Consider the following 22706-nt stretch of genomic DNA (forward strand, 5'->3'; position numbering starts at 1 on the left):
CTCTTACTTAAAAAAAAAAAAAGATCATAGAAACAAATGTATTTACCGGTTATAGATCCGTATCACTAGATTAGGATTATCTATAAGTCCAGGGTTTTCTGCAAATTCATGGTAAGTAATGATATGTTCCATGAATTTTTCTGAAAGGCAAAAAAATTTTGATCACTTTGGTTAGAAAAATAACACCATCACCAAGTCCCTGTGACCAAAAAGTAGTCAAGCTGATTTCTTCTACTTAAGAATATTAAATTCTACAACACTTTTTTCAGTAAAAAAAAAAAAAAAAAAAAGGTTTTACTAAATTTCTGTATTCATCAAAAATCAATCCAGAAACATTTTCAAAGGAAACAAGGAAGACTCATATCCTAGTCTCCCTTTCCTTTTAACTAATCCCAGACCCCAACAAGGGGAAAAAAAAAAGGAGAAAGAACAAAAAAAAGACTCCTACATAATATATCACAGATGACCTCAATGAGAGGAGCAAAAATTCTATCAAAGAACAATTAGGAACTATTACTAAACCATAATTTGCTATGAAGAACATCTTTAGTAACTGGATACCATATAATTGGAAAACAGAAGAAAGCTGTATTTTAAGGTAAGAGTTAGAATATATGCTATGTCATAAAATAATTTCAATATCTTTCAATTTCTTGTTTAGTAGACTGCATTTCTCAAGTGTTTGGGACCAATAGTGTCATTCATTAGTGAAAAGCAAAAATTAGTTGTATACTATTATCTCCCAGAAAGTAAGTGTGAGCCTAAAAAACATGCTGACTAGATAGGGCACTGGAAATATACCTAGTTGAAAAATATGGAGGAGCCTTTGTGAGGAGTGAAATGATGAGAGGTAGCTAAACAGTAAGTGGGTACTAATGTCTGGAATCCTGGAAAAGTAGTCATGAAATGGTGGCTCTGGTTAAACCATGCTGATGGTCTAAATTCCTGCTATGGGAACCAAAATGCTTGAATATGATAGAGGATTCATCCTTGAGTTCTGATCCCTAAAAGGAGAAATACTTACTAGTTGCTCTGAAAGTGACTAAAATGAGACTGCTTGTAGATGTGATTAAATGATTAAAACTCTGCTGTGAATTTAAATGAACTGCATTTTTCTCCCACTTGGGTTGTTGACACACGAGGAAATGGATGAGGATTTGACTCACAGCCTTTCTTGGAGGAAATGGAAACCAAATCTCTAGGAATGGACCTCTGAAATTCTTGCTACCTGATTTAATTTCCTTGTTATAAGCTTGCTATTATCTTCTTTCATTAAGTATTGTTTGCTTTGAATTCATAAGCCATCTTTCTTGGTCTGCCAAAAGATTTTGGGTAGGACTAGGGAACCGTGGATCTGAACAGGTGAAGTACTCAAAACAACTAATTCTGGGGCTCTTTTGAGTACCAAAAAAAAAAAAAAAAAAAAAAAAAAAAAAAGAGTCTATATATATATATATATATATATATATATATATATATATATATACTACACATGATGATCCTGTATCCACTTAGGTGACAAATTCCAATATCCTCCATTCCCATTTTTTCAAATCCAGAATAAAACCAAAACTAAAAACTATTTCTGCGCATTTATTTTTTCTTAGTGAGGATTTACTCCCCAAAACATTGGGATAGGATAAACTATCCATACAGATTATAAATAAGGGTATAAGTTCAGATCTTTTTCCTTTGTAAAGGGAGGAGACAGGGTACTCCTGTTACGTACCTTTTGATATCTCTCCATTCTCACTGAGACCTCCACAAAGTGAGAGGGTTACATCAGGCAAATCCATTGCAGAATCAGAAAGGCATTCTGTGCCGCTGTCGGCAGCTGCACTTCCCACTGACTGAGGAGACTGGGAGCCAGACAAAGTATCAGACTCAGTCCACTGCCTAGATCCTGGATCAGAATCACTGGAAAGAAAAATATCTATCTAAATATCTACACAGATTTCTCATTCTTTATTTAATAAATTGGTAACTCCATTCTAGATCAAATAACATCATGATGATTGATACCTAAAGGATTGTGACTCAGGGCAAATCCTTGTTTGCCTTAATTTCCTTATCCATAAAATGGGATGGAGAAGAAAATGGTTAACCACCCCAGTATTTTTGCCAAGAAAACCCCACCAAATGGCATCATGAAGAGTCAGACATGACTAATCAACTAAACAACAACTTAAATAATTAGATTCTACATTTGATTGATTTCATTAAGCTTCTAGAAAACAGGGACTATCTTCTGTCTCTTTTTGTATCACCAGTGCTTAGCATGGTACTTGGTACATAGTAGACACTATTTACTAATTGATACCATGTTCCCTCTTTTTCTCTCCTTGAGAAGGGAATCTTTAATTTTATAAGAATTTATAAGAATGAGGGAAATTCTTAGGGTGGAAACTTCCTCCAGGTTAGCAGTTCATGTATAACTTAGAAGAATTATCTAGAGCCCCTAAGAATTTTGTCTAGAGAAATTATCTCAAGCCATTAAGAAGTGAGTTGCCCATGGTCACAAAGCCTGAATATATCATGATTTAAATTTAGGTCTTCCCAACTTCAAGGTGAGAATCCTATCCATTTCTTGATATCACCTCAATTAGATCTTGAAATATAGAATATGCACTTATTTATTAAATTATTTTAAAATGTACAAAGAATCTTGGGGGGGAAGGGAAGAAATCTCTGAAATCCTTTTTAAAGGGGTCTACAAATTCAAAATTAGTTTTATTTCTAAGATGGTAAATATCTATAAATATAACCCATACAAACAAAAACTTTAATACATCCTCAATAATTTTTAATAAGTAAAAATATATAAAATAACAGGTTTGAGAACCACTGATCCTACATCAGGTAGTTGACTTTAAAATCCTTTAAAGAACACTAAGACAGAAAGAGACTATATACAAAAAAGGCAAGTAAATGTTGCCCACATTCACTAAAGTCATTCCATAAAACAAGGCAAAAATGTTAGTTATATTAGCCATCTTTCTGATTTTAATTAAAGGGGTAAAAAAGAAGTACTTATTTAGATTTCCACAATGAAAATTATAGTGTCATTAAAAAGAGCATGATATTTAAAAACATTTTGATCTCTAACTCCTGGGAAAAGTAGAGGTACTTCATTATCCAGCAGGAAATTACTATGGTTTTTGAGAGATTATTTGAAAGCTGTACTTTCCTAAACTGTGCTCATCTCAAAATTCTAAAAGACTGGAGACAGAGAAAAAGAATTCCCAGGAGTTGACATCCTTAAGAAAAGGAAAGATTTTTTTAGAAATGAGCAGGGGCAAAATTGTTTTTATATAAATAAGAGTATTAATGACATTCAATTTTGGGGATAGAGGAAGACTATGGCCTATATATCCAGAAGGTGAACAACTCAATTTGTGAAGGATACTACATAAATATTGGTTATGTCAAACCAAAAATGAAACAGTCCCTGTTCTCAAAGAGCTTATAGTTTATTGGATTCAAAAAGAAACATTTGTTGAAAATTGTTTTTAAAAATAATTCCAAATTAGTGAGAAATTGGAAAAGAAAAACATAATTTGCATAATTCTCTTTACATTTTTTTGGAATTCTAATTATATATTATTATGCATATAAATATAGATTATATATAATATATATTCTAATTAGCAAATACTATCATATTAATTCCAAATATGTTTAATCCAAAGAACTAAATAACCCACACATTTCTACTTTAATAACAAAATAAATGCCTCTTTGAGACATTTTAATAAGCATCACCAAAGATGATTATTATAGGAATAATTCAAACTACTTAATATAGTTGATAAATAAAATCAACATGAACACTAGAGTGAACTTGTCATTTATCCAGAGAAAAATTTTAAAATTAAGCAGCAGGTAGCAGTTCACAAGTATGTTATAAAAAGATATTTCAAAATTTAACCCCCAAAGTAAAAAAGTTGTTGAGAACAATTGGCCTACATGATCTCTAAATACCCAAAATAATTACTGAAATGTTGGCAAAATAAATAAATAAATAAGTTGCTAAGTAGTCACCTGGGTGGGTCTGCTTTAATAAATAGAAAGGATTGCCTTTTAAATTGGTATACCCACTGCTAAAAATCATTCATAATACAATGCCCTCTAAATAAGTTTATAAAACTACATAACTCTGTCGTGACAATTTAAATTTGCTTAACAAAACTTTTTTCTATAAATAGATACAAAATGCTGCAGCCAATGTAGATCATAACAAATTTAAATTACTATAACTCAGACTGCTATACTTTTGGCTACTGGAGTCAGGGACAACTATAACTCACATTTGGAGCCATTTTTTAGGTACTTGCCTGCTACTCACAGAGTTACAAAAGCACACAGAGGCTGAAAACAAATAACAATAACAAAAAAAAAAAAAAAAAAAAATCTGATTTCTGCATTTCCAGTACCCAAAGCAATCCTCAGTTCTGGTCCAATGTCTTTTATTCCCATTCTTATGAATAGATTATAATTCATTCTACAACTAATTAGGTTATCAAATAGTTTGGGGACTGTCTTAGAAGTATTCAAGAATATAGTTAAATATAATACCTTTTGGGGAAATAAAGCGCTGCGACTTCAGGTTCCAAGACTTTTAAGTCATCTAGGTAAATATCATCAGGCCCCTGGTGCTGGCTTCTCTTGTGGACACCTGTTATCACAATTAGGTCATTTTTAATGAAGAGCATGAAAAGCACAGTATATAGGAACTGAAATCTATTTTAACTCTTATCCACAGCATAAATATGGTTAACAATATCTCCCCCTAATGGTCATCTGGTTTCTGTTTGAAGCCTTTCTAGTGAGAAAGAAACTCATTTCATTCTTCTTTCCCCATCTACCTCCCTCTACTATGAATCTGCTTAAATAGCTAATAATAAACAGAAAAGGGTCCAGGAGAGATTTGTGTTAACTCTACTACTTTACCACTCTCCTTCCAAGTTAACCTAAATCAACACTATATATATGTGTCCTTTCAATCAGTTTTAAATTAACCTGACTACTAAGATTCTGTCCAGAGACAAAGGCCAGCTATTATTTTACTATTCACTTAAAATCTTCAAAGTAAATTGACTGAGACTGGTTGCATTCTGAATTGAACTTCAAAGGGCTCAATTAAGACAGAAAATAAGTCATTACACAGAGCAGATACTGTTAATAAATTTGAATTGTTAAAGTTTAGCCATGGTTGTTTCATAATAGAGACTCTTTCCATAGCTGATCAGGGATCTTCTCAAAGCTGCCTATGGAAATATGTTAATAATTGTAATCTATTTAGTAACAATATGCTTTACACTTTTTGGGCAGTTGGTACCATGGAAAAAATCTAGGATTCAGAAAATCTGAATCATAGCCCTTGTTCTGTAATTTTCTTGCTAAAGGTAATTAACTTATCTGAAGCCCAGGTTTCCTTTCTTTCTTTTCTTAAAAGGTAACAGTAACACATTAAGATCAAACATGGACCAAACAATGCCTTTCTTAAGAGTTAAATCCTTAACAGATGCTTAATGAGTCAAATGAAATTGTTAATATATATGAAAGTATAGTTATAAAGCTACTATGTGGATAGAAGGCTATCACATTTGTCAGTATAATGATGGTTGAATCTGAATATGAGAATGATTCTCTTTCCTGGTTCAGGGCTCTACTGATGTATTATATGGATTCTTTGGTCAAGAATCATAGATAAACTAACAGAGGAACCAAAAATAGTCATAACAAATTTGTTTATTAAACACACAAAAGAAAAGAGTCTTTAAAAGAATTCTGGCCAACTGTATGCTAAGTTTTCTACGTAATTCAATGGCTGACATTTAATGGACATTCTTATATAGCTTTAAGATTTGTAAAGTCCCTTTATTTTACAGCAACTCTTTGAAATAGTACAAGCACTCTTTGTATCATCTTAGAGAGGAAGTAATTGAGGAGCAGAGAAGTTATTTAGTTTACCCATAGTTATAATAGAGAAAGCATTTGAACCCATGTTCTTTTTTTTTTTTTAAATTAAGTTATTTCCTCACATACTTCTCAAACCAATTTTCCATATTATAAGGAGGATAAGGCACGACTAATTGAAAAAGCAAACAAGTTTAACAAGATATTTCATATTCTGCACTTGATGCCTCCCCAACTTATTTGTGAAAGGGGTATATTACATCTTCTGTTTTCTAGGACTAAATATTGTTTATTGCAATCAACTTAACTGCTTTTTAGTGATATGCAATTTACATTTCTATTTTCATTATGTATGTTGTTCTCAGTTCATTTACTCTGCATCAATTTATAAAAGTCCTTGCATGTTTCTCTGAAGTCCTCAAACTCCATGATAATCATATCCTCTATAATCACACTACAATTTGCTCAGCCACTCTTCAATTAATGGGAATCTGTTTTGTTCCCAGTTTTTTGATACAAAAGAATATTTTATACTGATCTCCTTTGAGCACATGCTCAGTAATGGATTTACCAAGTCAAAGGATAGGAACAGTTGAGTGATTTTTCTCCCACAAATATAACTTTCCTTAGCAAATCAGCAGTTCAGAGCTCCACCAACTATATACTAATATTTTGTCTTCTCACTACTTTTCCACAATGATCACTTCCATTTTAAAAATAATCTTTATCAATTTATTGAGTGTGAGAGTGAAACCTCAGTGTCATTTTAATTTGCATTTTTCTTATATTTGGAGTATTATTTCAAATGATAGATGATAGTTTACATTTCTTCTGAAAATGATTTGTTCACATCTTTTGCCTTCCTATGATCCAATGCTATTTCTATTCTATTCCCTCTGTAATTTAAAAGGGAATATTTTTTTTTCTCCTCAAAGTGTGAGTAATCTGGCTAGTATATTATATGTGATTTAATGGCTCTTTGTTACAATTTTTTGTTTAGTGCTAGAATCAAGTTCAGTCCCAAACAGTCCAAAACCCAGACTATCAAAATGGTCTACTATATAAAGTCAGGACCATTAATTCCAAGTTAGGAGCAAATGAATACCTTTTTTCTTTGATGGAGAATCCAGTTTAGTAATTGGCTTTATTTCTGATGATGGAGGTTCCACTGATGGGTTAGGAAGAGGATCTGCATCTAACATAGATAAAACTTGTGGGCTATCAAGAGGAGGCTCAAGGATTGCAGAAGCAACAGAAGTTGTATCGGCTGTCTCCCTCATCTGTGTACAGAGTGCTCTTGGCTTTGGTTTTACTATTGTACACACAGTGTCTTCCACTGAAGCATCCTTCTCAACTTCATTAACCAGGTTATCATCACTGGGGATGACCCTAAAATGGGTATTTTCTGATGGTGTGATGGTAGCTGTTCGAGGATGATCTGATCTCTCTTTCTTGCTGATCTGAAAAAAGATAGGCTGTAATTGTTAGCAAAAAGAGAACCATTAACTTGTTACTACTAGAATGTCTTTCTCTTGATCTTCAGTCTCCCATTACCAAAAGTCTATTTAACATCTCAAACTGGATGCCTCATAGGTAACTTAAACTCAATATATCTAAAACTAAATATATCCTCTTTCCCCTCAAACCCTGCCCTTTTCCAAAAATAAATTACTGTTGGGAATATCATCATTCTCCCAAGTTACTTAGCTTGTAATCTAAGAGTCTTTCTTGATTCTGCAATCTCACATATTCTCTCTGTCCAATATGTTACCAAATTCTGGCATCTGTACCTTTATAATATCCCTTGGATATTTTCCCTTCTCTTCTCTGACACAGAGCAGCTGTAATGAAATAGGTCCTTAATTATCTACTACAATAGCTTGCTAATTGGTCATCATCCTTGGTTCCCCCCACTCTTCCGATCAGCTGCCAGAGTGATATTCCCACAGAGTAAGTTGATTTCCCTTGCCTGCAACACAAATTCTAGTGATTCCCTATTCCTTTCAGCATCAAATATAAAATCTTCTGACTTTCACAATTTGGCCCTTTCCAAGCTTTCCAGGTTTTTTTGTTTGTTTGTTTGTTTGTTTTTTTAAACACTTCCCTACACATATTCTATGAGCTTAGGGACATTGACCTCCTGGCTATTCTCCATATGTAATTGTCTTGTGGTTCTATGCTTTTTTCCTCTGGTTGTTTCCATGCCTGGAATGTGCTATTTCATCTCTGCTTCTTAGCTTTTTTGGTTTCTGTAAAGGTCAACTCAAATCTTATCTTCTATTTAGAATCCTTTCCTGGTATATCCTTCCCCGCTCTCCCTTAAATGTTAAAATTTTCCTCTGAGATTTCCTCTAATCTACCATGTCTAGATCTCATATATATATATATTTTTTCAATGTTGTCTCCATGATTAGTGTGATATACTTGAAGGTGAATTCTGTTTTTCCCTTTCTTTATATTTCCAGCACTTTAATACAATGAATACACATAGACTTCTTTTACCTTATAACATATCATACTGATCTGAATATAACTTGTGCCTCTGAAATGGGGATCCTTGTGCAAGAAAAAAATTGGAAATATATAATGAAAAATAACACCATTTGTAGATTATATTCATGTTTTCTACAAACGAATTTTTGAGGAAATATAGGACTTCTATTTGGATGAAGATACATATTCTGCAACGAATGGATAACATACAGAATCACCTCTCAGAGTGAGAAGAGATTTCAGAGGTCATCCAGTTAAACATCAGAACAAGAATCTACCCTACCAACATACCTGACAGATGGTCAACGAAGCCTTTGCTTACAGATCTCTGGTGAATGAAAACTCTCAGCTTCCTGAGTAAGTTCATGCAATTTTTGATTAGTTCTAATTTTTAGAAAGCATCTGTTTACATCAAGCCTAAATTTGCTCATTTACAACTTACATTCACTGGAGCATACCATATCTAATCCCCTTTTCATGTGAGGGTCCTTCATGTATTTAAAGAAAGCTATCATGTTTCCCTTCTCTTCCTCAAAGTCTTCTCTGCTGGCTACTCTAGATGTGGTCTGACCAGGGCAGAGCACAAAGAGACCATCACTTCCCCACTACCAGTCACTATGCTTAAACTCTTTCTTGACTTCCATATCACATTACTGACTCTTATTGATCTTGAAGTTCGCTAAAATGTCTCTACATTTTTCAGTGAAACTGTTTCCTGTTTGTATCTTTCTCCCCATGTCACAACTGGAAATGTAATAGTTTGACTCAAATGTAAGACTTCATATTTATTTTAAAATTTTATCATGTTGGATTTTGCCAAACTTTCTGGTCTGCAAAATTCTTTTTGAATTCTGTCTGCTATCCAGTATATCAGCTATGATGTAAGGCTCGGTGTCAGTTACAAATCTGAAAACAATTTCATGTATAATTTTATTCAATTCAATTGGCAAAAATGTTAAATGGCACAGGACCAAGCACAAATTCATAGGCACATTGGAGTCTTCTCTGCAAACTGATATTGAATCATTAATTACCATTATACTAGTTCTGCACCCATCTAGTTATACTATCACTTAGTCTACATCTCTCCATCTTTCCCTCAAAAGTCACATGCAAGTAGTAGCATATTTTGTGGTAACAAAAAAACTGTAAACAAAGTTAGTGCCTAAAGAGTATGAAGAGGCATAGCAAATTGTGGTAAATAACAATGATAAAATATTGCCAGGGCCATAAGAAATGACAAGTATGATGAATTTAGAGAACTATGGAAAGACATATAAAATAATGCACAGTGAAGTAACTGATACCAAGAAAATATATACAACTATAATAATGTAAAGGAAAATATCACTGAAACTCAGTTTTCATTGAAAAACAACCAAATTCCAATGAACTGAAATGAAAAGTCTTGATTCGGAGAACAGATGATAAAACAAATTCCTCTTTCTAGAAGGAACTAGAAGAATATAGATACAGGATATAGTTCATTTGAGTCTGGCAAGTGATATGAGATTATCAAGACATTTAAGTGTCCTCTTATTATCTCCAAACTTATATTTAGTGGCAATTCTTGATTGCTTATCTAATGTTTAACCATCACAAGGTAGGTTATGACAGAATAGAACTGCCTTCTTTTTAGATAAAAGCTAAAAATGGTCTGATTTTAAGAATGGGTAGAAAAATTAATTTTTTTAAATGCTCAATACAATAAAGCCTACTCATGCTTAGAAATGTATTGTATGTATGATCCTGAGCAAGTCACTTAACCCAATTGCCTCAGCAAAAAAAAATGCATTGTAACAAGTTTACTGAAATAGAGCAATTTATTAATATAGTATCATATGCTTATTATGTTATAAATTATAATATTTTTGTACACTACTTACCACTTACCACCACTGTACAAAACTTACCACTAAGTTTTATAAATTATATTATATATAATATATATTATATTATAATATTATAAATTATAATATTTACATTATATTTTAATTTATACTATAAAACTTAGTGGTAAGAACTACACATAACCACAGATAAGCTCATAATGCCAAGCTCTGCCCAAACAAAATATAAACCTATTGATATATATTATTTTCCTTTCAAGAAACTCATTGTTCATTTTCTAGATATTATTTTGGTCAAAACTAAAACTTTCAATCAGTTTCCTTTTTAAAAATGTTAAGATCTAGTAAAGCTTCCTACTCAGCTTTCCCCTCAAATTCACACATCCTAACAGTCTGTTTTAAAATTATCTATTTTTTTTCCAAATTTATTCTTACTACACCAAGACAATCTATTTTTTAAAATACATGTTTTATTGATGTCCTTTTTTCTTTTAAGTCACTGATTTCACAATGATTTCCTCCTCTCCAATTATACCTTCTTCTATAACAAAAAAATATAATTAAGCAAAGCAAATCAAGATATTTATGATGTCTAATATTCCCTATGTTTCTATTCAGAACTCTAATGTTTTTTTGTTATTATTTTCTTTTATATTATGTTTCCATTGTGTAAACTGTCTTCCTGCTTTGGTTTTCTTTGGTCTCTATCAGTTCATATGGAGCTTTCTACATTTTTCTGCATTCTTCATATTCACTATTTTATTTTATATACATATAACAATTTATTCAATCATATTCTCCAAACTATGGACATCTATTCTGTTTGCAACTTTTGGTTACCACAGAAAAGTCTGCTGTACTTGTTTGTCACCTACTTGAATTTCCCTGAAATATTTGCTCAGTAGTGATATGACTGGATCAAGTGAAATAAAGAGTTAAGTGACTTTGCCTAAAATTGTCTTCTGGAACAGTACAGCAGTGCTTGCCTTTGCTTTTTTGATCCTTTTCTCAAAATGTACCAACATGGCATTGGATCTCTCCTAAATGAAGCATGAATGATACAATATATAGAAATGCTTGGAGAGATATCTGCAGTAGAGTTATGTAACCTCAGGAGGGCACTCAAGTCATTTTCGTGAAAGTAAATCTTTGAAATTCCTGCTTTCTTACACTAATCTAAGAATACTTTGCAATGGCTGAATCTGTGGAATACAAAAACGCCATCTGTTCTACATATATTTCATTACCTTGGTAGACTCTGGGAAGCCCCCCCAGGTCCACTCCATGTGAGATTCTGATCTGAGCAAGCTCTCAGCAGGTTTCACTTCAAGTTCTGAGTCACTCTTAGGACAGACGGTCTGGGAGAAGGCGCTGTCAACATAAACAGAAAGACAAGGGGGAGTGACTGGCAAGTAACCCACAGGCCCCTTTAGTTTGCCATGATTCTTCTAAGTCTGGAGGGTACATGTGGGTTGGACTTACAAGTTTACCCTGCAGATAGAAAGATCCCCAATGAGAAGCAGTTTTAGTTTTTTTCCTTCACAAGGCAGAAAGACCCCAGAGATCTTTAGGAACATTGAAAAAGCTCAAAACAAATTCTTGTCAGATGGCTTCATTTTCACACCTTGTCTGCTTTTAAAATTACTCATAGTTTAGGAAAAAATGTCAGTAGCTGACCTAGGATTAGAATTTCAGGATTTTGAGGTCCCAAGCTCAGAGTTGCATGCATATCAACACATTGCAACTGAAGACAGACAAACTAGACAGAGGTTGATAGACACAAAGTAAGAGAAAGAATTCAATTCATATCAGGGAGAAAAATCTCAGGTTTTTATCACTAGGAAGAGACAGAATCTGATGTCTGCTGAAAAAGAGAACAGCCATTTAACAAGTCTGCCTAAGTCCTTCTTGCCTTCAAGAAGTTAAATAAATGAAAAGAGAAGTTAATAAAATTATTTACTTGTCCAAAGGGGACCAATCTCCATCAGATAATGGGTAATGATCACTGGAATGGAAGATCAAAGGTTCTTTATAGTCTTCTTCCTTCATTGCAGTAGTTGAAGTTCCTCTGTGAAAGAAAGAAAAAAGAAAGGTGGATATGACTACAATTAACAGTTAACATGCAGGCCTCCAAAGACAATTCTCTCAATCAAAAAAAAAAAAAAAATAGAGAAAGAGGATGGGTTACTAAATAGAAAAGATTTTCAAAAGGAAAAAAAATGATGGAGAAGATGATGTTACTAGTGACAATGGGGGAAAAAACTTCACAAGTTACTTCAAATACTCCTTACATTTAGGGGAGGAAATGTGATTTTTAAAATATTTTAGCATTTACTGATTTATAAGAAAATATAGCAACTGTCTCATGTCATAAGTAACACACTTAAATTTAGAGATAATAGATATATTATTCAAGGCAAATTTTTAGCTCAAACATTAGCCTAGATCCTTTCTCTTCCTCCCATAAATTTCACTATTTATTAGCACCAATTCCATGATATAGGGAAGGTAAGGAGGAACCTGTGAAAGTAGATGAAATGTTATTGCTTTCCAGGAGTTTCTGTAGCTATTTTGTGGGTGAAGAGAGGGAAACTATTAGTCATAATAAGATTTTAACTCAGTTTCACATATGACCTATTCCCATTTACACAGATGAAACTATACATAAGAAAAGTCACATCCCTGACTATATCATATAAATAGGAAAAGATATAATTTTTCTTTGATGACTCCCATCTTAATGGAAAATAATAGTGAATCTCAGAACTTAGTGATATCAAGAAACATTTCTACAAGGCTTTAGAAAGGCAGAGAAGTTAGTGGATAGAGAGCTGATTTTAGGGTAAAAAAGACTCAAATCTCATCTCTCATACATACCAGCTGTGTGCCCCTGGCCAAGTGACTTAACCATTAAGTATTTGAGGCAACTAAGACTATAAATTGCAGAAAAGGTACCGACCCAGGAGATTACCTAGGAGCTCTACATATCAATGAAATTTCAGGTTCAATCTCCATGCCTATCCCACTCCTAGGGAAAGATTGCAGATGCTTAACGAAGTCTGCAATGCTTAAGGAACAGACTGAAATGAACAAATATTTTTACATTTTACAGAATATGCCTAATTATTAAAACTAAGTCAAGAAGTATAGCAAAGCACTCATTCTGATAGTAGACTTAAAAATTTCAATAAGAGAACCAGGATCATAAAAAACTTCTTGCCTTCCAGGAAATTAGTCTTGGATTTGATCAAAGTAAAGTTTTGGTGGGTGTTTTTTCCCCCAGTACTGTGACTCTATTGTTAACACAGTACTTGTAAAAACTACTTTGCAGAAAACTTGTAGTCTTTACAAAATGAGATGATTCCAAATCTAGAATCATTTTATACACTGATCACTTTCTTTTCCCCATTCAAAAGACCAATAATAAGTTAAAAGAGAAAAATCTAACCTATATATGTCTGGCAATTATAGGACACAAGTAGGCTGCATAATTTTAGCTCTAAGAGTACCCCATTAGTCATTGAGAAAGTCATCTATCAGGGCTTTGATCCCATCAGTTGCCAGGTATTGACAATGACAACATTAAGAAAAATTATTATGTATATGATCAATGTGTTTGAAGCTTTAAAGAAAATGCAGGGGAAATTTTGTTCCATTTATTAAATGGTCTAGACTCACATTTGGAATTTGAACATTTTTCATGAATACCTTAGCTAAAATAAAGTCAGATGATTAGTTAATCAGTATTTGCCTACCTGTTCATGCTGGAAGTGAAAAAGAACAGGGGGATTCAGGGTATAAAGCTTTAGGATTAAGATTACGATCAAGATTAAAATCACCTCATAATGACTGTACTCACTATAGGGCTATGAAGGGCCTACAGGTTTAAAGAAGCTGAGAAAAATTCATCTTCTGGAGACCAGATTTCTATTTCCAACTGTCTCTGTCAGTCTCTCTCTGTGTATTTGGTCAATCAACCAATCAAAAAACATTTATTAAGCACCTACTCTGTGCCATACACTGAGGATACAAAGCTTACATGGTAACTGGAGGACAATGCGAGCATATGCAAGCTTTTACAAAATAGAAAGCAAATATTTTTAGGAGAAAGGCTGGGAAATGGGTCAGAAAAGGTTTGAGTGAGAAGAGGATGCATTGCAATCAGGCATGTGCATAGCCACTGCAAAAACATGGAGACCAAAGATGAAATACTGCTTGTGAGGGACAATAAGAGGGCCAGTTTGATTGGAATAAGGAGTATGTCAAAGGAAATATGTATAACAAGTCTAGAAAAGTAGGTTGAAGCCAGATTGTGAAGGGCTTTAAATGTCAAAAAGATTTGTTGTTTTGTTTTGCTTGGAAAAGATGGTATATGACTAGGATAAAGAAAAAATATTTTCACTAACCTCTACCTGAAAACTAACATTCCCTCCGATTATAAATGGAGGAAATAAATATTATTCTGAAAATGGGTGTATATATAAGCACCACCAAGTTGCCAAAAGAGACCATATCACAAAAATAGTTAGGAATTCTTGTGCTAAAAATAATGGAGAATCAGTTAGTTTGTTGATTTTTCTTCTTTTGGGAGGAGGAAGAGGCAAAATTTGGGGTGGGAATGTTACCTTGGGGCTCCTTTTAATGCTTCTTGTTCTGACATCCTATTAATGTTATTGCTGGGTGTTTAAAATACATTTTATTAGTGATGGACTTTTGGATTACTTTTGCAGACTATGTAAATCAGAAAAAGCAGAATTTTAGACATTAAAAAAGTATTCATGTTCAGGAGATGTAATTTTTATTGTTTCTATAAATTAATATATTTGGTGGAAGGCAATAAAAGATTTTATGCATTATCCAAGCCCAAAACCCAGATTATGTTGGGAGCAAAAGCTGAATAAAAACAATTACTTTGCAAGTGTAATCATTTTCACCAGTTATCTTAGGAATAAAAAGACATATTCTAGTATAGATTGCCTGCACTAAAATGACTATCATCTTAAAAAGACTGTAACAACTGTAGATGTGATTCAAGCAAAGCAAATATGGCTCTAATGTTTCAAGAAAAAGGGAATAGCAAGTCATTTCATTCAACTTTTTTTTCCTTTTACCTATTCCTTTTTTCAAGAAGCCTGGACCAACCTCAATTTCTGTTGAAGAAATGAGTCTCCAAATTAAAACAAAGTAGTGTATTAGAATGTTACTTATTGAAATAAAACTATTAGTGAAAAACCTAGTTTTGGAAACCATGAGAGTAAAGACCACATAATTCTCTGAGGAAAAGGTGGTCAAGGAGAACCTGAATAACTGAAATCTTCAAAATTCCAAACGCATATGATACCCAGGATGACTTCAAAATAATGAAAAGTCTATTTTTTCAGCAACGAGGTAATCCAAGACAATGTAATAGAATGTGCCAGCCACATCCAGAGAGAGAACTATGGAGACTGAATGAGGATCAAACACTTTGGTATTTGCATCTTTTTTTTGATGATTGTTCAGTTGCTTGTTGTTGTTTTTTTCTCTTTTGATCTGATTTGTGTGTGTGTGTGTGTGTATAACATGACGAATATGGAAATGTGCTTAGAAGAACTGCATATGTTTAACCTATATTGGATTGCTTGCTGTCTTGGAAGAGGGTGAGGGAAGAAATTTGGAACACAAAGTCCTTCAAAGTTGAATGTTGAAAATTATTTATGCATGTATTTGGGAAAAATATATTATTTTTAAGAAGATAATGAAAAGTCTCATCCCCTCATACACTACATCTACTGACTAGTAACATAACTATCTAGATGTATAGGCTAGGGTTTAAGGTTCTTTTTCTCTATCTGATATCTGATATTGGGATATTAATGGATTGTTGGTGGAGTTGTGAACTGATCTCTATTCTGAGAATCATTTGGAACTATGCCCAAAGGGCTATAAAACTGCATACCCTGTGACCCAGCACTACCACTATCTATCCTAAAGAGATTACAAAAAAAGGGGGAAAGGATCTATTTGTACAAAAATATTTATACCAGCTCTTTTTCTGGAAGCAAAGAACTGAAAATTGAGGGAATGTCCACCAATTGGGGAACCCATAAACAATTTGTGGTAAATGACTGTAATGGAATACTATTGTGCTATAAGAAATGATAAACAGGATGGATTGAGGAAAAAAAAACCACTTGGGAAGCTTCATGAAATGATAAAGAGTAAACTGAACAGAACCAGAAAAATACTGCACAGAGTGATAGCAATATTGTAAGAAAGATCAATTGTGAAACTTAGTTACTCTGATTAATAATACAATGATCCAAGACAATTCCAAAGGTCCCATGACAAAAAAGGCTATCTATCCATTTCCAGAGAGAAAACTTTTTAAACTCTATTTTTGCTGGGTTTTGTGTGTGGGTAGGCATGTTTTCTTTTGCAAGATGGTTAATATGGAAACATGTTTTGCAAGACTTCACACAGATAATCAATATCAATGTATTTTCCTTCTCAAGAGATAGGGGAGAAGCAAGAGAGAAGGAGAAAATTTGGAACTCAAAATTTTTTTTAAATGAATGTTAAAATTTTCAAAATGTAAATGGGAAATATTTAATGAAATAAACAAAAACATTAAGAAAACAGAAAAAAATAAGTACATTAAAAAGAGGGAACTATCTTTTTTTTTTTTAAACAAAACAGAAATGGGGAAGGGGGGCTTTAAAGGAAATGGAAGTATTGACTTAAATGACAAGAAGAGGTAGCCGAATGGGAAGTGTCAAAGGATCTCATACTATAAAACTGATTTTTCTTAACTCTAAACAAAATCCCTTTCACTTAAAATCATTCAAAGTGCTTCCTTGCCCTATAAACCACTCAAAAATACAAGAAATGCAATGAAAATGGCAAAAGAATTATAAACAGAAGTACACAATTTGGGCCCTGGAATCAATGGTATAACTAAAGGCCACATAAAGTGAGCTTATAAACAAATTAAAACATACAAAATACGACTTATATAGCTCATGCTTACATACTTGTAAAATCCATACTATATTCCTGCAATGTATAAAATTAATGTTCTTTCCCCAATACTGCTAATTCTCCTTTTTGTTGGTGAACGATTTTCTTTTTCTCTGAATTTCTTCTTTTTTAGCGGGGATTACAATGCTATTTATTTTAATAGCATAATTAATTATATACTTTTAAATCTCAAATATCTATGCTGAAAGTTCATTTAAATTCAACAGATTTAGGAGGTATATGAGACTTTAAAAATTATCAGGACTTCAAAGTCTGTTCAGAGAGGTATTTTTGAGGGGGAAAGAAGAGAGGTGTCTATGATCAAAACTTTTCATAACACTATTAAGATATTTTATTGTCTAATGTGGTAAATACCAACAGAAGTAACCACAAATGAAAGCTCTTGGATTGGGGGGGGGGGGAGAGTAACATCCTCAATAATTTTTATGATTGTAAAGGAGTCCAGAGACCAAAATAAGTCTGAGAATCACAAACCAACTTATGATCCACATTTTCCACACCAGAAACTCGAGGCTAAAAGGGAGAACCAAATCATCTGCTGAAAAGTAATTGGAATGGAAAAACCAAAATCCACATGAGTCCATTCAGAGAATCTATTGTTTTATACAGGTTTATGCTATGATTAGAATTTTTAAAATTAAATAAACCATTTTCTCTTAAAGAGAGAGAAAAAAGAAAAAAATTTCAATTTGAAGTTCCTTTAGAATCCACCAGCAATGTAATGAGAAAGGACAAACACTAGAGCAATATTACAGGAGCTGAATTTACACATCTAAAAGCCTATTTTTGGCAGGGTCTATTTTTTACATCATCAGCAAATTCTGGTTTACAGAGATAAGCAGTCAACTACATGTAGCTGCCAGCCAGCCAAATCAATAAGAGTCAGGACTTCAGGAAGTTTAAGTATGGTTCTGGTTCTCTGCTACAAAAACCATCGTGATACTAGGCACACATAGGTCACAGCTGATAAACATTTGTTGACTGACTGATCACTCATCTTAAACTAATGATAGAAATGGAATTTTTTTCATTTTTACTCATTCATAACATTTAGAGCTAGAAGGGAACTTAGAGGCTCCTGAATCTATTACCTTTATTTATAGCCCTAGTACTTGTTCCTGAGAACTCTTTAAGCAGAATAGTTCTTGAGGACTCAGCTGAAATTACAGAAGTTTCTGTAATTCTCATTAGCATCCCAAGGTTAAGTTGCAGGCTCTAAAGTCTATTTCTAATTTTCTTACTAATAAACTGTGTATACATTTGGTTTATAAATGGATGTACAAACAGGAAGTGTTAAATGCAAAATGTTAAATGCAAAATGTCAAGAAAAACTGGTCTATTTTGGGGGATGGAGGAGACCTTTCAATTTTATTCTTGGCAGAATGCCAGGTAGGAAAAACACATTGGTAAGAACTAGGGCAGTTCTGACTAATTTCAGCAGGCTCACCCAAGGGAATGAATAGAAAGGCTATTGCAAATGAGGTATGGATGTGGCGTGGATGCAAATGTCTTCTGAATCATTAATTTCTTGTCCATCAATTCAGTTGCAACACCAAGTGTACCATTAATGTGCACCCATTCTCAATTTTTTAAGAGAATACCTCATTCTTTGAATAGAGATAGCATCCCTCACCTCCCAAAAAGCAAATGAACAGTTAAAAAAAAAAACCCTATATACTGAGAAAGGCAGTAACTTATTTATAGCAGATACCACAAATAAGAAAGGAGAAAAAGGAAAGGAAGACCATTACTCTTCTTTACATGACTAGCAGTCCATTATATTTTAGTCTTCCATTCACTCAGAATTCCTCTGAGTACAAAAGTACAAAGTTTAAGCTTGTTGTTAATCTCTTTGCAGATAATATTTTTTATGTTAACTGACTGAGGAATTACTCAGAATTTTTTGATCTATTCTGGCTTTGCTAATTGTTTGGTTCACATTGATAGCTTGAGTAAATAGTGAACAAAGTCAGTATTTTTCCTCTTTATCTTTTAATCTTTAATTCTTTAGTTTGAACTGAGGAAGTCTGTTTTCTCTCAGAATCAGTATAAGGTGATAGAGTAAGAGAAAGAGAGAAAGAATATGTGGTGCAATTCTGCTAGAATGAAAGGAGGTGGAAAAGATCTGAAGAGAGATAAAAACTATCTCGAATCTCAGATTTTAAACTTCTTTGTATTTAACATTTAGAAGTACTAAATATATCACTTCCTAAAACTCATAATAAGAATCAAAGGTAAGTCCAGAATTATTTCTCAGCCCTTGTTAAGAAATCACAATCACAAAAGAGAAAAAAATTGCAATTTAGTAATGCAACCAAAAACTTCTTTAATCATCTAAAAAGTGACTTAATATACTGTATTTGAATTTTTCAATAGGAGAAAGAAATATAGGGATTCTCATATAGAATATAACTCCTTTTTTCTTTCTCCCAACTCAAATAAAAGTTTGGATATAAAAACTCATTTTTGGTAACTTTTGTAAAAATTTTCTAATCAACTTTGTTACTAAGACATTACTGTTCCAGCCAGTGTTATTGACAAGTTTAAATAAAGTAACAAGTATAGCACATATTAAAAATAAAGATATCTAATTTTTAAAAGAGAGACTGTGGGGTCAGCAAAGTGGTACAACAGATGGAGATCTAGGCCTGGAGTCAATAGGACTTGAGTTCAAATCCAGCCTCAGATACTTACTAGTTGTGTAACTTAACCCTAATTCCCTCCAAAATAAAAACAAAAACAAAAATAAAAAAAAATTGAGTCCCTTTGCTTTGTGACTCTGAACAAATCATCTAACTGCTCAGTGCTTTGGGCAACATCCTAAGATTAAATCTGCAGTGGAGATGTTGACCTGCTTTGGTAAATACAGTTAACGGATCTGATAGCTTCTCACAGCAATGAAATCAGAGGTCCAGTCCTCATCCCTAATGACAATTTTAAAAACCAAATAATTTATCATTAATTTAAAACTGAACATAAATATAGCCCTGCTTTGTAAATTATTTACAACGAGGTGAATAAATTTCAGTGTATAAAAATGTATAACTTCTTAGTCATTTATTCTAAGTCTCCATTAGAATTCTTCATCGTCATTCATTTTTCCTCTTTTGTGGTTGTAGTAAATGAATGTTCTACTCTGTCCTGGTTCTGCTTTTATAAAACATTAAGTTATTTCAAAAAGATATTCCTATATTATTTTATAGTCTCTTACTTTTCACCCTTAATTCCATTTCAATATTTAGTATTTCATATGACATTTAGTTCTCACTTAAGTGTTTCTCAATTATTGGACATTTAGGTTGTTTCCTTTTTTTTTTTTTGAAATTAAAAAAATTCTACTGTAAGGATCATTAAACAAATACCTCTTTTGAAAATTTATTTTTAAACATTTGAGATTTATTTCTTACTATAGAATTCTTGGATCCCAAGCTATAATTATTACTATATCCCTTCTAACTCTACAATACTACATTAAAATCCAATTTTTAGAAACAAGTTTGCAATTCTACCAATTATCTAATTTTTATGAGAATATGACACAATGAAATGTCAAGGGACTTGAAGTAAGAGTGTAGGTTTCAAATCCCATCTCTGACATTTGAATATCATGAGCAAATCATTTAACCTCTTTGGGTCTCAATTTCCTCATGTTAAGATGAGAACAGTAAAACTTTACTATCTACATCAGATATTGTGGGCTGCATCTAACAAGTGTAAAAAATACTTTAAAACTTTAAATTGCTATGCCACATCTTATAAATACCATTATTATGAAAATCTGTGGTTTTTCATATTTGATCATTATTTCAAATTCATCAATTCATATTCCTCACTATTTCTAGTTTCAGTAGTATAGACTAAAGGATAAAATCGTTTTGTATGTTAGAAATTTTAGATAATGTTTTTCAGATCTACTTCTAAGTTGCATAGCAAATCAACTGTAATTCCTATTCTTCACCTAAAAATAATACTGAGTCCTACCTAATCCAGTGAAATGTTCAAAATATCAAATTAATCTAAAAACGAGTTTAAACTACTTAGGGCAGGTGATGTTGCATTATAACTAAGTCAAATCAACTAATAGTTATTAAATACTTCCTATTTACCAGGCAGTGTGTTAAGTGCTGGAGACATAAAGACAAAATAAAACAAAAAAAAAAAAAAAAAACAACAACAAAACAGTCTCTGCTTTAAAGGAGCTCAGTATTATAAGAATGACAATATTTATACAACTATTTACAAACAAAATATATATGGAATAAATTGAAGATAATCAATAGAGGGAAAGAACTAAGATTAAAGATGAATTTTGTTAAGTTGTTTAAATTATATCTCTTTGTGACCCCATTTTGGGGTTTCCTTGGCAAGAGCAAACTGAGGCAAACAGAGTCACCCAGCCTAAGTGTCTGAAGCTGGATTTGAATTCATAAAAATGAGTTTTCCTGATTCCAAGCTCAGTGCTCTATCCATTATACCACTTAGCTGCCTCCAAGAAGGAATATGAAAGGATTTTTTTTTGCAAAAAGGGTGTTTTAGGTGCGACTTAAAGGAAACTAAGAAACCAGAAGGTGGATATAAAGAAGGACTACCTGTGAAAATACATGGAATTGAGAAACAGAGTGATCCATGTAAGATAAAAGGTAAGGTATAAGAAGACTGAAAAGTTAGGGAAGGAGTCATGAAGAGCTTTAAAACCAAACAGAGGATCTTATATTTGATCCTGGAAGTAAAAGGAGCCACTAGAGTTTATTGAATGGGAGAGGTAGGGGACAATATGATCAGACCCACCCTTGAGGAAGATAAATTTGGCAACTGAGTGGAGCATGGTTTGGAGTAACAATTAATCAATTGATATTTATTAAACAGCTACTAAGTGTCACACACCCTGCTCAGCATTAGGGATACAAAACAACAACAACAAAAAACACTCATGCTTACAAGGAGTTCAGGCTAATAAGGGAGGCAACATGCAAATAATTATGTCCAAACACTATATACAGGATAAATTAGAGACAATAAACCACGAAAAGCACAAAAGTGGGAAGAGACCTGAAGTCAGGAGACCAGTCAACAGGCTGTTACAGTACTCTGGCATGAAGTGATAAGGAACTGTATCAAAGTGACAGCAACATCAGAGAAGAAAAGAAGTATATTTAAGAAATATTATGAAGGTAAAATGATAGGACTTGATAATTGATTAGATATGGGGGATGAGAGAGAATAAAGATTTGAGGATGATGCATAGGTTATAAATGATTTGGAAGACGGTGGTATCTTTGACATTAACAAAGAAGTTAGAAAGCGGGTTTGAGGGAAAGGAAGGCAAAGTTCATTTTTGAACATGTTGAACTTATTTGCTAATTTTTTGTTTTAGAGGGGAGGGTGACTGTGTTGGGCCTCTGTAAAGCTAGCTATATAATTATA

General features: G+C 32.9%; 1 protein-coding gene across 5 annotated transcripts in view; it reads right to left on the reverse strand.

Annotated features, from left to right (window-relative positions):
* The window catches only part of LPIN2 (lipin 2), a 98565-nt gene that overhangs the window by 22254 nt on the left and 53605 nt on the right, over window positions 1-22706 (reverse strand). For 4 of the 5 annotated variants that reach the window (XM_012541525.3, XM_031946587.1, XM_012541523.3 and 1 more), the window contains exons 5-10: window positions 12223-12330; window positions 11510-11633; window positions 7025-7379; window positions 4576-4675; window positions 1730-1917; window positions 47-140 (exon numbers count right to left, since the gene is read on the reverse strand). In XM_012541525.3, the coding sequence (XP_012396979.1) occupies window positions 47-140; window positions 1730-1917; window positions 4576-4675; window positions 7025-7379; window positions 11510-11633; window positions 12223-12330 (969 nt within the window). The remainder of the gene's footprint in view (window positions 1-46; window positions 141-1729; window positions 1918-4575; window positions 4676-7024; window positions 7380-11509; window positions 11634-12222; window positions 12331-22706) is intronic. The other variant, XM_031946588.1, reaches the window with a different exon arrangement.

This window comes from Sarcophilus harrisii, chromosome 1, assembly GCF_902635505.1.
Source record: "Sarcophilus harrisii chromosome 1, mSarHar1.11, whole genome shotgun sequence".
NCBI lineage: Eukaryota > Metazoa > Chordata > Mammalia > Dasyuromorphia > Dasyuridae > Sarcophilus > Sarcophilus harrisii.